Raw genomic sequence first — 14,422 nt, 5'->3', positions numbered from 1 at the left:
ATAGAAGAAGTACCCTGTTGAATTTGTAGCTTTAGATCAATTACTAGTGATCATTTTGCATCTGTTGGTAGGAATCAATGCTTGGTTATACAATAGTGTAAGTCACGATAGTGAAGATAACAGGCCAAGTGATACACTTGGCCTGCTTTTGGGATGTATTTATGAGAGCAAACCACAAAAATTCAACATAAGCAAAGACAGAAACTGGCAGATGGATCTGTTTGGTAGTCTGAATGCAGTCAAACATTACTCTTCAGTTGTAGTTTATCTGTATACAGCTTGCCACTTTACCAACACAAACTGTAATTGGCCCTTTACGCAAACTCTGAAGCCGATTTGGACTGTGCACAGTAACCACAACAATGCCAGTGTCTGTAAAATGTAAAAGTTATGTGTATCGGTGTACATGTATATCGAAAAGTCACGGTTTTAGATTTTTCAGAACGGTGAAATAATACTAAGGTCACTTTTGAAAAACACATTTGCAGTACTTTTTGTTTACAGGAAAGTTTCACCAAGTCGCTCAGATACCTATGCAAAAATAAAGGAACCCTCCAAGGCATGAAAGACATCAATTATCTGCAGTATTTTCTTTTCCATACACCACTCCTTTTTCTAATGCACATCATCCTGGTTATTCAAAGCTAAATTAAAAAGAAACAAACCCAAACATAGCCTGTCAGAATTTTCGCCAGTAAACTCTACCACTCTGGTGGCAAATATAAAAGTGCAGAACATCTGGACCACATGGCTGCCCAAACACCGCTAACAATGGTACATCTGTCCAGGCTGCCGTGAGTTCTCTGGAACAGGTTTTAAATTCATTCTACAATATAAACGTAGGCATAACCTATTAATATAAACCATCTTAGAACTTAAATCTTCATGTACAAAAATGACTAAGAATATCTAATAATAACTAGTGCAGTGCGTCAGTGTTTTTGTTGTTGGTTTTTTTTTTTTTTTCATTTTAATTTAGAATAACTAGGTATTATATGAAACTAGTTGCCGTACTCTCTGGTTGGTAAAAGAGATGCTGTGTGAGCTAACAGTAAAGGCAGCCTTTTTCACACCAACCACCTATTTACTGTTTAAAAGCCTTCAATAGAAAGCAAGCTCTGGGATCACTCCATTTCTGTTCATTAATAGACAATTAATATCACCCTCCTACATACTGGGATCCGATTTGAGGACCTGGCCCAAGTTGCTAACGTCTGGCTTCCAGTGAATTCTGGGCCACTCAGAGCAATAAACGCTTGCAGTCTATAGTTTCCATCATATGGACTGACTAGCTTCCCTTGGTAAAGACAAGGCTAGGATATTAGGTAAAGCACAATGTTTTACAATAAAGTGGAGCTTCACTGGTCAGCGCAGGAAATAAGCACTGGAGCCTGAGACATTTCATTTGGCTGTCCATCATGTGGGAGAGGTGTGGCCCTCTGACTTCTGCAAAAGAAGAAAAGAAAAGCCACCCATCATTATTTGGAGCGCGGGAGGTGCTTTTACCAGACCAGAAAGGCTGGAAAGCGGCACGCGATACGGTTTAACATCCGGTATTACAGCACCAAAACTCCCTGCTGCTACAAACGCCCGCATACTGCTGGCACACACTCTTTTTAGAGGTATTCCTGCAACAGTAACACGATAATATCCTGAGGACAACCCGCAACACGATGCCAAGTCAGGCAAAACCAAGACGTGATGGTATTGGACTACACAAACCAAAACGCATGCCCGAAGAGTAAGCTGCGAGTGCACAGGTGCCGTTACTCATTCTCTAAGGGGGCGGCTTCAGCCCTCAGGAGCAGAGAGCAGAGCTCTTGTGTGGCAAAAGAAGGCAAACGCACAGAGGCATATATCATGTTAACGCAAGTCCGTAGTCAGCTTTTAAGCAATATGGAAATACATTCATCAGCAGACTTGCACACTGGGATTACTCCAAGTTTCATGACTTAACACTTCATCAGCTCAGCACAACATCTCTTTCATTACTACAGCTGTGTTAATTTACAAATGATCCCCTGGCACAAGGGATCATAAAAATAAACTGCGCCAGAATTATGTGCTAGAAATCAACATCAATCATAGTAGCAGATGGACTTGGGAGAGCTCCTTTGCAGCTTGCCTTTTAAAATACATACACATAGCACGTCACCGCCTGTTATCTAATCTCACCAGTCAGGTTCTATTTTTGCTACCGTATGCGTCATTTGCAGCAATGAAAATCTGGGGCCCACTTCTTATTTACACAAGGGCCACTACCTCACTCTGGCACAGCTAGGACCCCAGCAGAAACGGAGGTACCAACGTGCTTTGTGGAACCGGAGTGCAATGAAGTGACCTTGGCACAAAATGCAGCCCATGTACACACTGTGCTTAACCGGGGCTTGCACAAGGTACATAAAGCTAAACAGAAGCCTTCAAATCAAAGCCAGGCTGCCACTTCCAGACAAGCTGTAATTACAGTTAAAAAGGCGTTTGGCTTCCGTGGCCCAAGGCTCTGTGAAATTATTTCATAATTAAATTCAGACACTAAAGAAACACATCAAGCAAACCTCTAATGCTGTTCATATCATTTCTGGCTATTTGCAAATAAAGAAGTGAGTTGCAAAAGATAACAAACAGTCAAAAGAGTAGAAAAGAGATAAGCATCTAGCCCATCAGATTTAGGTTTCTGTTTTGACTTCTGTTTGCCAAGACTGTGAGAGACATGGCAAAGTTTCTACTGGGAAAGAGTCCTCCCTTCTTGTCATTTCCCCCCGCAGTGATTACAAGATGGAATTTGCAACAGTTGCTGGACATTTGCCAGTTTGGTGTTTTCAGGCCTCATGGAAGGTGCTGCATTGCTCTAGCTGCATGATGAGATGACAAAAGGTGGGAGTAAGAAGGAGAGACCCAAGCAGAAGGCTATGTAAAACATTAACTCACTTCAACAGGGACAAGAGGAGGACAAGAACTCTTAGAGGAATAAAGAAGGAAAAACCATAGCAAAGTGAATCCCATTGCTCTTGTGCAATTCTGGTCAGTGTTAATGGAAATCAATGAAACCACAAGGGTGTGAGTGAGACCAGAGCTTAGCGCAGCACTTCCCCAAGCCTCACTTCGTGGCTTCTGACCACAGAAGATGACAGAAACAAATTCAGACTTTTGCTGTCTTGATAGCAGACGCTTATTCTGCAATGCTGGGAGGAAACAATTCTGCTTAAGCAAGACAACAGCTTCTGCAGAGAAGAGCTAATAGGCTGAGCTGGCTGACTTTGTTTCTTGTAGGGCACCTGAGATTCCAAAAAGCCTTTCAATGTTTGATGGGCAGCCTGAACACACAGGACTGGATTGGCTGATGGGGGCTACAAGATCAACAGTAAACTGAGGTTGTAAATGGTTTCATCAACCACTGCCTTATAGAGTTTCTCAGGCAGCCAGCAATTTGTCAAATGCCATTTGCAGAGGCTGTGATGGTTTCAAACTGGCCCAGCACTTCCTCACTGATTTTCCAGTGCAGGAAAGGACATGGGTTTCATCCCCAATAAGCTGCAGCGACAGAGAACAACAGAGGATAATTAAGAGCCAAGGAAGACATGCTGTCCTTGGTTTCCTCCCATCACAGGTCTAGCACACAGGATCTGACCATGCTGAACTGATCCAACAGCCCTAGGTAACCTGCACATTCTCCACCTTCTCTGTGTGGACGGTCTACTCAGTAACTGGGAGGACCACCCAAACTAATGTGGCTTTCCATCACCCAGAGTTCTTCTGCCCGTGCCATTCTGCAGATGCTTTGCCTCCTACACAGCAAAGCACAAGAGTAAAAATAACAAGTTAGCTTCCTTGAGCCACGTTCAGTATACAGCTGAAGTCTTCTGAAATTTGACAGTCTTAGGCCAGTGAAAAATACAAATCAGCATGCAATAGCTATTTAAATCTGCTCTTATCTGACAAATGGCATCTGATAATTAGAAACCCTCAATCATTAGGATCTCAAGAAGCTTATGAACCTGTTTATATACAAAAATTGGCACGTAAGCTTGCCAGGGAGGATTGTTTTACTGACTAACAAAATGGATTACACTGTCATTAAGGCGAAGACTTAACACTACTAAACCAGTGGTGTAAAACAGACGTTCATAGAAAGCTGTAGAAGAGGAAACACAGGCCAAATTGAACAGTCTGCAATTCACATGCTTTCTAAACAAGCTGCCAGACACATACTATTCACTGAGACAACAAAGGGAAAAGAAAACCATACCTGTGTACATTTTCCATGGCTGCTACTTCTGCCAGAGCAGCTAAGCTAAAAAATGCAGACACCGCTGGCATATCTGATGTAATACTATGACTTTCTTCTGTCTCTGCATTTCTGGAGCATTCACTGTTGCAATCTGTTTCTGCACTTGATGTTTTTTGAAGAGTACTTTGCGGCATCTCTTTTGGCTTCTCCTCTGCAATAAAAGAAAGTTAAGCTTGCAAATCTAGCAATTAAATTCACAGCAGCCCATTGATACACTGGTTAGTCTGGTGTTAACAGAATCTTTACCTTTAGAACTTTGATTTTGTAAGTGTAATCTGATTCATGCTGCAATCTCTTCTGACCCAAGCTACTGGCAGAAGCACAGTACTAAGTTTTATGAAGCAATTTACCAATTTTGCATTATCTTTTAGGTCAAACAAGAGGACTGTTGTGTACATTTTAGATACAGAAGATTATCTTAACTGCAGAGGACTCCTGCAAAGACTGTGGCATTGACTGTCATATTACGGAATTAATTTATACATCCTGTAACTAGGCAAAATGTAATTTCTTTACAGGACTGGAAATAAATTATCAAAGGTAACCATTTTCTGTTTGTCTCTCCATCAGCTCTCAGTTCTTAAAAGAGAAATATCCAGGGAGAGAAGACAGATTTAAGCATTCAAACAAAATAGGTTGGCCATTATGGACACACTGATTTTCCAGTTGGTTGATACCTGTATTTTAAAGAATGACCTTTCTAAGCTATGAAAACAAGCTAACTGAAAAAATACTTCCTGAATAAGTTGTTTGTACTCCACAACTTTCTCCAACCATTTAGTTTTAACAAAAGTTAAACTCTTATTTCCTTACCCAGTGTCCCTCCTGCTGGTGACACTCGACCATCTGCTGTTCGGACAAGATGAGTGATCTTAGTTTTCCTTGCTTTCCTTTTCTGGCTGCCAACTAAAGGCTCGTGCATCATTGCTGGCTCTGGAGTGCTTAGGGCAGATATAGAAAATTTATTCTTCCAGGGAGAGTCACTGGAATTTCTGTCTTCTGAGAATATGGCTGAAAGAGGATAAAAATGCAGTTTTACATGTAGAATAATTCAGCTACTAGTTATGCTCGTTTACCATTTTGCATCTATCTGCATAAAGGCTTCCCTCATAGCTGCTCAGAGCATAACCCACGGCAAGATATAATCCAAAAGCTACAGATGTTTGCAGCGAAATAGTAGCATCAGCTCTTAAACATATTCCAGAAGGTTCAACCTTCTAGTATTTGCAAAGAAAACTGTGAGACGGGCAGTAGCACTTCAGTGGGAGCAAGATATCAAACAGTCTGTATAAAACACTGCAACAGAAGATGCCATCAAGTAGCTAAGAGATAAAATGTATTTAAAGGAACAAAAATGGCCCTCATTTAAGTTTATATTAGCTCACAGGTGGATTCACAAGCAGGATTCAGGAATGCCTGACTAAGTCCCAGTCTTCCCTCTATAGTCACTCTACATCATCTCCTCTAAGCAGAGGGAAATACTGCCTTTTACAAAACAACAAACCTTATAAAACACCCAATAGGCAGCAAATGTGAAAGCTGAGCTGGATCACAGTTGAAGACAAGAATGCTAAAAAAAGAAAGCAAGCACAGGATAAAATATCATGATGGAAATAATGCCTACATGAAGTCAGAGAGTGAGAAAGGAACAGTTTGAATCTTTCTCAACGGTTCCAATGTCGGCATTTCAAAGTAGCCTTCTGCCCTGAACCGAAATATGATCACAAACTTTCACTTGACTAAAGTTACTTTAATCTTGTTCATGAAGAAACTGGTCAGACAGCTATCACCAAATGTATTTTAGCTTCCGAAGTATGAGATCAGTGCGTAGTCATCATTCGTTTGTAATTTCCATTGATTTAATAAGCCATACTGCTGATACCATATGGTATCACTAGTCCATAAATTCAATCTGCGACATCTTTTTTCCTCCTGTGATGGAAGTATTATGAGGCTTACACCACCTGCGATCACTGTAAGCTAGGGTTAGAAAGAGACTACAGGCAGCAAAGGGAACGCCCAAGTCATTTTTTACAGGTGCTTGTCTCATCTGCTTTGAAGCTGGGAGCACTCATGGGCACCTGCACCAAGTCCTTGGGGGTATTTTTTCCCAGGGCACTGCCATCCTGAATGATTGCATATTTTTCCCTAATGCCTGCACCTCATCTCCCCTGATGAATTTTCAACTCCTTATCTTCTTTACTACTCATCAGGTCACACCACATCTCTTTGCAACAGTCCTTTATATAATTCACAGCTGCTACTGTGCCTACAGTTAGCTTTCTCTTCCCCACGATTTCTTTCAATCTTTATTCCTGTTTTAAAGATACGTTTAAGACCCATTTGTTAACTTTCTGGGTGGTCGGACCAGCAAAAACTATATGCACAAAAACTCGAGCTGGAGTGCAAACAATTGCTCTTTCAGAAGGGCTCAGCACTGAGCAAGACCAACCTCCTACACTGAGACCGGTCGTCTCACGCAGGAGCATCCAACCGCATGAACCGGGCACAACAGCCAAGCAGCCTGCAGGGACTTTGCCCTTTTTCATTTTAGGGTGCATTTACTGTTTGTTTATTGTTTGTTTTGTATTTTATATGTATATTATATATGTTTAACGATCTTCCTATTCAAAGATATGGCTAATATAACCTCTATCTTTTGCTAGCTTCTGTAACTGTTAACTGTGTGAAGAGAATAGCTGTAACACATTTTATCTTATTAGCTGTTGCCCTTTGCTCTTTCGTTTTCAGTGGGAAGGGACCTTTTAATGTTTTATGGCATAAGAATACAACTAGATCAAATACATATGTGTAAAAACATTTGGAAATGTTCCAAACCTTAATTTGTTTATGTTCTTAATTCAGCTTCGTATCTTCTCTTGTAAAACGTTTTTGAACTTGTGCATGCTCTTTATTTTGAAAAAAAGCCCGCAGCTTCAAATAGCTTTTCAGTGTTTAGCTATAGTTGCTAACCTTTCCAGAGCAGAGTTATGCTGCATAACTTATTTTTTGTAAAGAGAGCAAGAGAAATCGCAAGAAAAGATCTGCCCTGTAACAGTCCAATTAAGTAGTAGCGTCAATGACTGCAAATGTAACTTTCAAGTAACTCAACAGGGCTAATAGTGAGATGTTCAGATAAGCTTACTGCACTGACTGAGACCAAAATCTTAATTGGAATGTATAATTAAATGGGCAGCTTTCTCCCTAGATTTCTTATTTGGGAATTCATGAGCGTTGATTATGTATTAATGTAATGGTTTGGTTGTAGTCCAACACTATTTGTTAATTCTGATTTTGGGATTTGCTCTAATTAGATAGTACTTTGACAGTGCTGCTTAATTCTGCTTTGAGTTTATAATGGCTTTAATCTTAGTAATACAAGTCATATTAATTTTTTTACATTTAATAAAAATATTAAGACATGATTTCCAACAATAAACAACATACAATAGACAGAAACCTGATCTGATATATTTTTAATTAAATGTGTTGTATATTACAAGCCATGTCAGGTCATTAGAAATTAACATGATTGGTCAGCACAGTAGACAGTTCCCCTTCACATTTGTTTTTTTTTCTCATATGAGCCAAAAAGCTCAAGAAATTAAAGATAAGACAAAACCTTGGAAGGTAAAATTAGAAGAGCCAACACTTACTAAACACATAAGGAGGAATATATGATGTTGGTGGTTTTGACCAAGAAATAGCAGAACATGGCTGACAAACTCAGGATGCAGCAAATATATTCCTTCTTTGTTTTAAGGTTTTTCAATCCTTGAAATGAGACTTGAGAGTCCTCTTTTTTTTTTTTCCTCCTTTACCTCTAAAGTAAGCTCTTTATCACTTCATCCTAGTATCGCTGCCATACAGTTTTGAAGAAGGAAGGACTAAAGGTGAACAGTGAGTGACTATTTTTTTGTGGGTGGAGAGTGGGTGTTGAAGGGCAGAGCTTTCTTCTTCTCTAGCAGTCTTAGTGGACATTGGGCTAAGAAATCATTTCATTGAATTATTTACAGATTATTATTCCAGCAGACATAAAACCTAACTTGGAGGAAATCACACAAAGGCTTCACTCCCAAGATCCTTTGCACCGAACTCCAGAAAGATAAAAGGAGTCCATGCTTCAACGACTGTATAGCTAAGCTAGCTGCACCTCCTTCAAGAGGAACAGCGCCCCATTGCTTCACCATTGCTATACCTGACAAAGGTATATCCATACGGTGCTCCAAACTAGGACTTGATTTTGCTGTGCAGAAAGGACAGGGCTAAAGAAGTTCAATTCCCTGTGTTTTTATTTAATAATTTCTTTAAGCCATTTCACACCCCTTCTGTTTCCACACAGTGGAACATTCTGTGTTCGAGAGCTGTCGTATGCAGAGCACAGGTAATTTGCAGGAGAACACTCTCTAGAAATGAAATGAGGTTCTGCAGCTACTGTGTCGTCTTGCGAACAGGTATTTGCACGGTTAGCTTTCTGTATGACAGTAGCACATGCAGAACTACAGGGCTATTTTTGAAAGCAGAGCTGAGCACATGATAGGAAGATGTGAGCCTTTTGGCAGGTTTACACCACAGTGAGAAAAATGACTGAGAGAAAAACATCTAAGGCTCTGTGCCGGATTGTTTCCCGAGCTAGATTTGTTAAAAGTTAGCACGGACAGTTTACCCTATTCTGCAGACATGCAGAGTACATGTAAGTCTTGTTTACCCCCATCTTTGTGAACAAGAAAAATGAAGTCAATTGGACAGACTCAGCACACCACAGAAAAGAACAAGCTTTTCAGACTGAACCCCAACAAGACACAGATAGACTTAAAAGAATTTCTTCAGCCATGTCTATCTGTTACAAGAGAGCGCTGTGGAAGTTTAACCCCATTTAGTGGAGAATGAACGTTCTGTGGGTCTAAGCATGGTGGTGTCAAGAAGAAAGATGAGCTGTAATGCTTTAATGGTCTTCATGAAGTTAAAAAGGGGAAGCCTAGAAAGGCAGAGAAAAGCCTCAAGTCACCAGTGCCTGGGGAACCACTTCACCAAGGAATTGATGCCAAGCACACTCAGACCCATACCCTGGTGGAAATTCCAACTCTTCTGACAACGGGATGCTGCTGCAATACTGCTCATGGGGCCAGGTGGCACACGGAGCTGCAGCAAGGGCTGGGGACTAACCAGCAGAGGGACATCAGCTGACAAAGCAGCAAATGGTCAAGCCAGGTGCATGGAACAGCTGCCTGGATGGAAGCTCTGCTGCATGAGCCTATGCTGACCCAGTCCTCCTCTAGGCTGGATGGATGCCAAAGGCACAGTGGCACAGAACTGTGGGCTCCCTCTGGGCTGCAGGTGCCACACAACAGGGCTTTCTCAGCAGAAAAAAAATAAAAAAGGTCATTTCTGCTGATTTTCTGCACCTTCTGTTTTCTCAGATGCACATGCTAAGGCTGTACGGACTGATGTGCACGTGGGAGAGCTGATGGAGGATCAGTAGCAGGCAGTTAGCTCTACCAGCCACAGGAGATAGGGCTCCTTCACACATCAGCCAGCACTGAGACTGGTATATACATTCTTCTCCTCTTCTAATGCTTAGGCCAGAATTTCATCTGGTTGTTACAATAACCATGCAAGAGCCCTCAGGACAGCTCACTAAATGTACCTGCAAGGAGTCAACAGTTGCAACTTACTCCTTGTTATTTAATGTATTGCTTTCCACCAGAAAGTGGTAGCAGAAAAAGTGTGGCAGAAAATAAATATCTCAGCAGAGTGGTGTTCAACCTCCCCAAACAGGGATGGGTCCAGCTGTGCTTCTGTCAGCCCTCCTAAGAAAGTGACACATCTCTTAACATAGTCAGTTGCATTACTGTGTGCTTGGGGGGAGCAGGGGTTGTGGCATGTCCACGGATATTTTACTAGGCTGTATCTCTAAACACCTGGAAACTCGTAAGACAGTGATTTGCACTGGTGATGCTGTGTAGGATGTGGTCATGTGGAGTCAAAATTCACTTAGATACTCAAACCAGAGACAGACACAGAAAACATGATTCAAACACGTCAAAATTTGTTTTTACTGCACTTACTTTTCTTCCTTTTCTTCATTCAAAACACAGATGCACACAGGCACACTCACTTTTCAAGATGACAAAACATGAATCCAGCATGACCTCTGCCGACGGCAACCCTTCTGAGTGCCTCCAGCCATAAGAATAGTCAAGCTCCTTCCTCCAGCAAAATTAACTCCATAAAAATCAAACCCACACATTACAGAGTTGTGACTCACCACAAGCATAGACTAACTACAAAAAGGAGTTGAAATTTTCATTTAGTGCTTGGTTCTCTAAATCCTTGTATATTTGAATGGAAATGAAGATGCTGGGATTCCCAGCTCGAATGCTGCAGAATATGGGACAGTGAAGTCAAAGAGTTTAGGGCCCTGCTACCTAGGAATTCATGAAAGGATGAAGTTACATAGGCAGCACATGATGGTGAGGCTTTACGCCACCTGCCAAGGCCATATCCACATTGCACTTTGTCGATCAATGCTTTGCTTTCAGTGTCCCTACATAGTACACTTAAGAGCCAGCGAGACCCCAGATTTTTTCCCCTTTTTAACTCAGAGAAAATGCAGTTCCTCACCAACATATATATCCACTGTCTTTCCTTTGATGATTTCTACGTGGGCCATGTAGGGCTGGCGAGTTCCTCGTGTCTTTGCTTCAGTCTTGGGAGGAACTTAGCAAACTGGCCCTTCTCCAGCAAATGCACAGACACATCTTTAATGTTTAGACATGATGACATTATTCACATGCTTAACTTCCAAGGACATGCCTCTATGTTGTGCTGGAACAAAGCCAGGCTACTCAACACTTGCCAGGCTTGAATCTTTGATCATAGCGCACACTTCACTTTAAATCAAAACAGGCTGGTTTCTTGTAATCAAATGGAGGTTTTGACATTTTGTTTAGCCACATTTTATATCTGCAGATTTTAAGATATTTGTATTTTTTTACTCTATCATGTATTATATGTTTTCTGGTTCTTTTCCCACAGGAGAATTTACACACACTTTTTTCTTACTAATTTGTCTACATGGTCTATTAATAATTCAGGAACAAAAATCTGAATGGCACCCAATAAAAGCTGTGTTAATGTATGATGCTTTTTTCACACCGGCATGGAAGCAAGATAGTTACTTCTCATAAGTGACTCCTACAACATGTTTGTTGTACAAATACAATGAAACAGAGCAAGTAATTTCAAAATATGTGCACCACTGAATGCAGCAGAGCTGGCAGAGCCTATGTGGGAAAATAGTGCCTGTGCACCAAGAGGACAGAAAGCATAGCATCAGGGAAGGAGAGGAAATGGCATAGCCAAGCCCTAGGGAAAGATATAAAGCATAAATCTAGCTGGGGGAATTGGAGATGAGGATATAGAATTTTATAGATGGATATGGACTGAGAAAAAAAAATGGAAGAAATTCACAGAACTACCTAAGTAAGCAGAACCAGAGAGGCTCTTCCATACCACAAGTATGATGTGGGAGAGAACTCCACTGTGGAAGGGCTAAGGAACAGCCTGGGCATTATTTGGATAGTGTGGGCAACATGACTACAGCAAGAAAAAAAAAAAAAAAAAAAGATGGCCCAGGGAAGCAGAATAAGCTTTAACACTGTACTTCCCATACACCTGAAAACGCCCCTCAGAGTTGTGAGTATGTAGGTATGCAGGACCACAATACTGTAACAAGAAAAAAAACTTTGGAGAGCTTCCAGCTGGATAGCAGGCAGAGCAAGTCCAGGACAGAACTTAAAACATTGTCAAAGTTATTTTCAATCTGAGGCAAACAGAAAGCTGGTTAAGATTTCTACAGAAGAAGGGTTAGTTTAGGGTAGTATTTCCGAGATCTGGTGCAGAAACAAGCTCTTCCATCCTGACAAGCTGCAGTCTGCAAAGTTCTAGAGAGTAGAAAATCACAGGGAGAGCAGATGGGGATATGGATAAATGCTCGAGCAAAGGGATAAATAACGTGGTCTCTGATACAGAAGTGATGGAGATAAGAGCAACTAAAGGACAAAAGAGCTCTGAGCTGTGGAACATAAAGAGTTCAGGGCCAACTGCAGAATTGCCCTTGCTTTGTCAGCTCTGCTGCATGGCGTCTGGAACAGGGAAACTGTAATTAAGGGAGATGCCAATTAAAAACGAAACAGCATCATACTGGAATAAGGTAATATGATCAACTGGAGCCAGGAGCTAATGGAATCAAAGCAGACAGGGAAGTAAGGGACAAAAGCAATCAAAGACTAGAGAGCTGAGTAGCCTCTGTCTAGAAGCATTTCTCCGAGACTGAATTGAGAGAGAAGGCAGTCCAAAACCTTAACTATGTGATGCACCAGTACCTGTGTCCGGAACATTAAGCTTCTCCTTTCTGTGCTTACATTTGCTGACAATTTTGTAGAATAAGTTCTTTTTCTGAGACTGGAATGAACCTACAGACAACATTAATAATACATACTTTTAATTAGCAGTTTTAAAAAAAGAGTACAACAGTCACAGTACGTACTATACAACCTCCCCTTCCACTAATTACAGGATGCCATTTCACGGGGAAGCACAAAACCTGACCTTTTGCCAGAATGGACTGTGGAGGCTTTCAGCAGGCTGTACTTCAACCCATCAACTCCAAATGCTTAAGTGCATACAAAGCATTTTGGAGAATGATGACCTTAGGAAAGCTTAGTCTTACAACAAAACAAAGGGTTTGCTTGCTTGTTTAAATATATGCTGTCTTTTGAATGCGTATGGAGTTTGGCTGGAATGGACTAAACTTTCCTCATAGCAGCCTGGATGGTGCCGTGTTTCAGACCAGTGACCAAAAGTGCTGGTAACACACCAATGTTTTACTTACTGCTGAACAGCGTTTACAGAGCATCAAGATCTCTCTTTCTCACTCTGCCACCCCAGCAAGTAGGCTGAGGGTACGCAAGAGGTTGGAAGGGGACATAGTTGGGACAGCTGACCCACACTGACCAAGAAATATTTCATACCATATAAAGTTATGCTCAGTGTTAAAACTCGGGGAAGAAGTTTTTTCCAAAGTAGTCATTATTGCTCAGGGACTAACTGGGCATAGTTTGCTGAGGGTGAGTGCTGGCTTTTGCATCATTTGTTTCTGCACCTCCCCTCATGCCCCCTTCACTCATGAAACTGTCTTTATCTTGACCCATATCGTTTCTTCCTTGCTTTTGCCCTTCCAATTCTCTCCCTCATCCCAGTGGCATAGAGTGAGCAAGCGACAGAGGGGGAACTTTATCTACCAGCCAGGGCCAACCCACCACAGGATGCAAGAGTTACCTTTGCCTTTTTGGTGACCAGAAATGAGTTTATACTAAATACAGAAGTAAAAGTCCCCAGGAGAGGAAAGTGAGGTTATGCTCAGCTCATGATATCATTCCTGCTATGATAGCAGAATCTTTACTAGTAGTAGTCAGAAGACATCTTATGTGACATCAGACCACAAAGTATGCCCCTACCAGAGGTTATCAAGAAGCCACCCTTTGTCTCACTAAAGGAGTAAACTGTGATCCCACAGCACTATAGACATAACAGACCAAAGGTGTAACAGATGCATAGTCTCTACACTGCAAAGCAAAAAAATTTATGGAGTTAACTTTTCAAAAACTGCACTTTAAAATCGTATTTCTGAAGGTACAGCAGGCAAGCAAGTCTTTAGGCTAGCTCAGAACAGACCAACCCAAACAAAAATGAGATGCACTGCAGGTGACAAGGCAGCTTATAGCCTAACAAGGTGTCCTTCCCATCTGCAGCTGACTTAGGACAAGATTCTACCCACCACAAATACTGGTCTCCTCCACTCCTCATCCTTAAAAGGAATTAGAGACACAACTGTAACCATGTAGTAACATGCGATCAAGGTAAATCAACATCATGCATCTGCAATTTGCCATCACTGACTGACTATATCCAGGGAAAGGAGGAGAAAAGTGCGTAGCGCATGGAAGGATCTAGTCTTACGAGGGGAAAACCATTTCATAGACACTAGGCTGTTTGAGTAATACTACTGAAAGCTAAAATCCAGCCAGAAACAGCCACAGAAATCCTGAGATTTTGTACATGTCAGCTTTG

At 41.4% G+C, this 14,422-nt stretch overlaps 1 protein-coding gene across 1 annotated transcript in view; it reads right to left on the bottom strand.

Moving 5' to 3' along the window:
- Window positions 1-972: 972 nt before the first annotated feature.
- Window positions 973-14,422, bottom strand: part of BBX (BBX high mobility group box domain containing) — a 141,998-nt gene continuing 128,548 nt past the window's right edge. The window contains exons 14-16 of the mRNA XM_074159944.1: window positions 5,102-5,299; window positions 4,247-4,439; window positions 973-1,446 (exon numbers count right to left, since the gene is read on the bottom strand). Coding sequence (XP_074016045.1) covers window positions 1,359-1,446; window positions 4,247-4,439; window positions 5,102-5,299 — 479 coding nt within the window. The 3' untranslated portion in view covers window positions 973-1,358. The remainder of the gene's footprint in view (window positions 1,447-4,246; window positions 4,440-5,101; window positions 5,300-14,422) is intronic.

Source organism: Numenius arquata, chromosome 1, assembly GCF_964106895.1.
Source record: "Numenius arquata chromosome 1, bNumArq3.hap1.1, whole genome shotgun sequence".
In the NCBI taxonomy this organism is placed as follows: Eukaryota; Metazoa; Chordata; class Aves; order Charadriiformes; family Scolopacidae; genus Numenius; species Numenius arquata.
The sequence above is the reverse complement of the archived record's forward strand: the minus strand, read 5'-3'. Positions and strand labels throughout refer to the sequence as shown.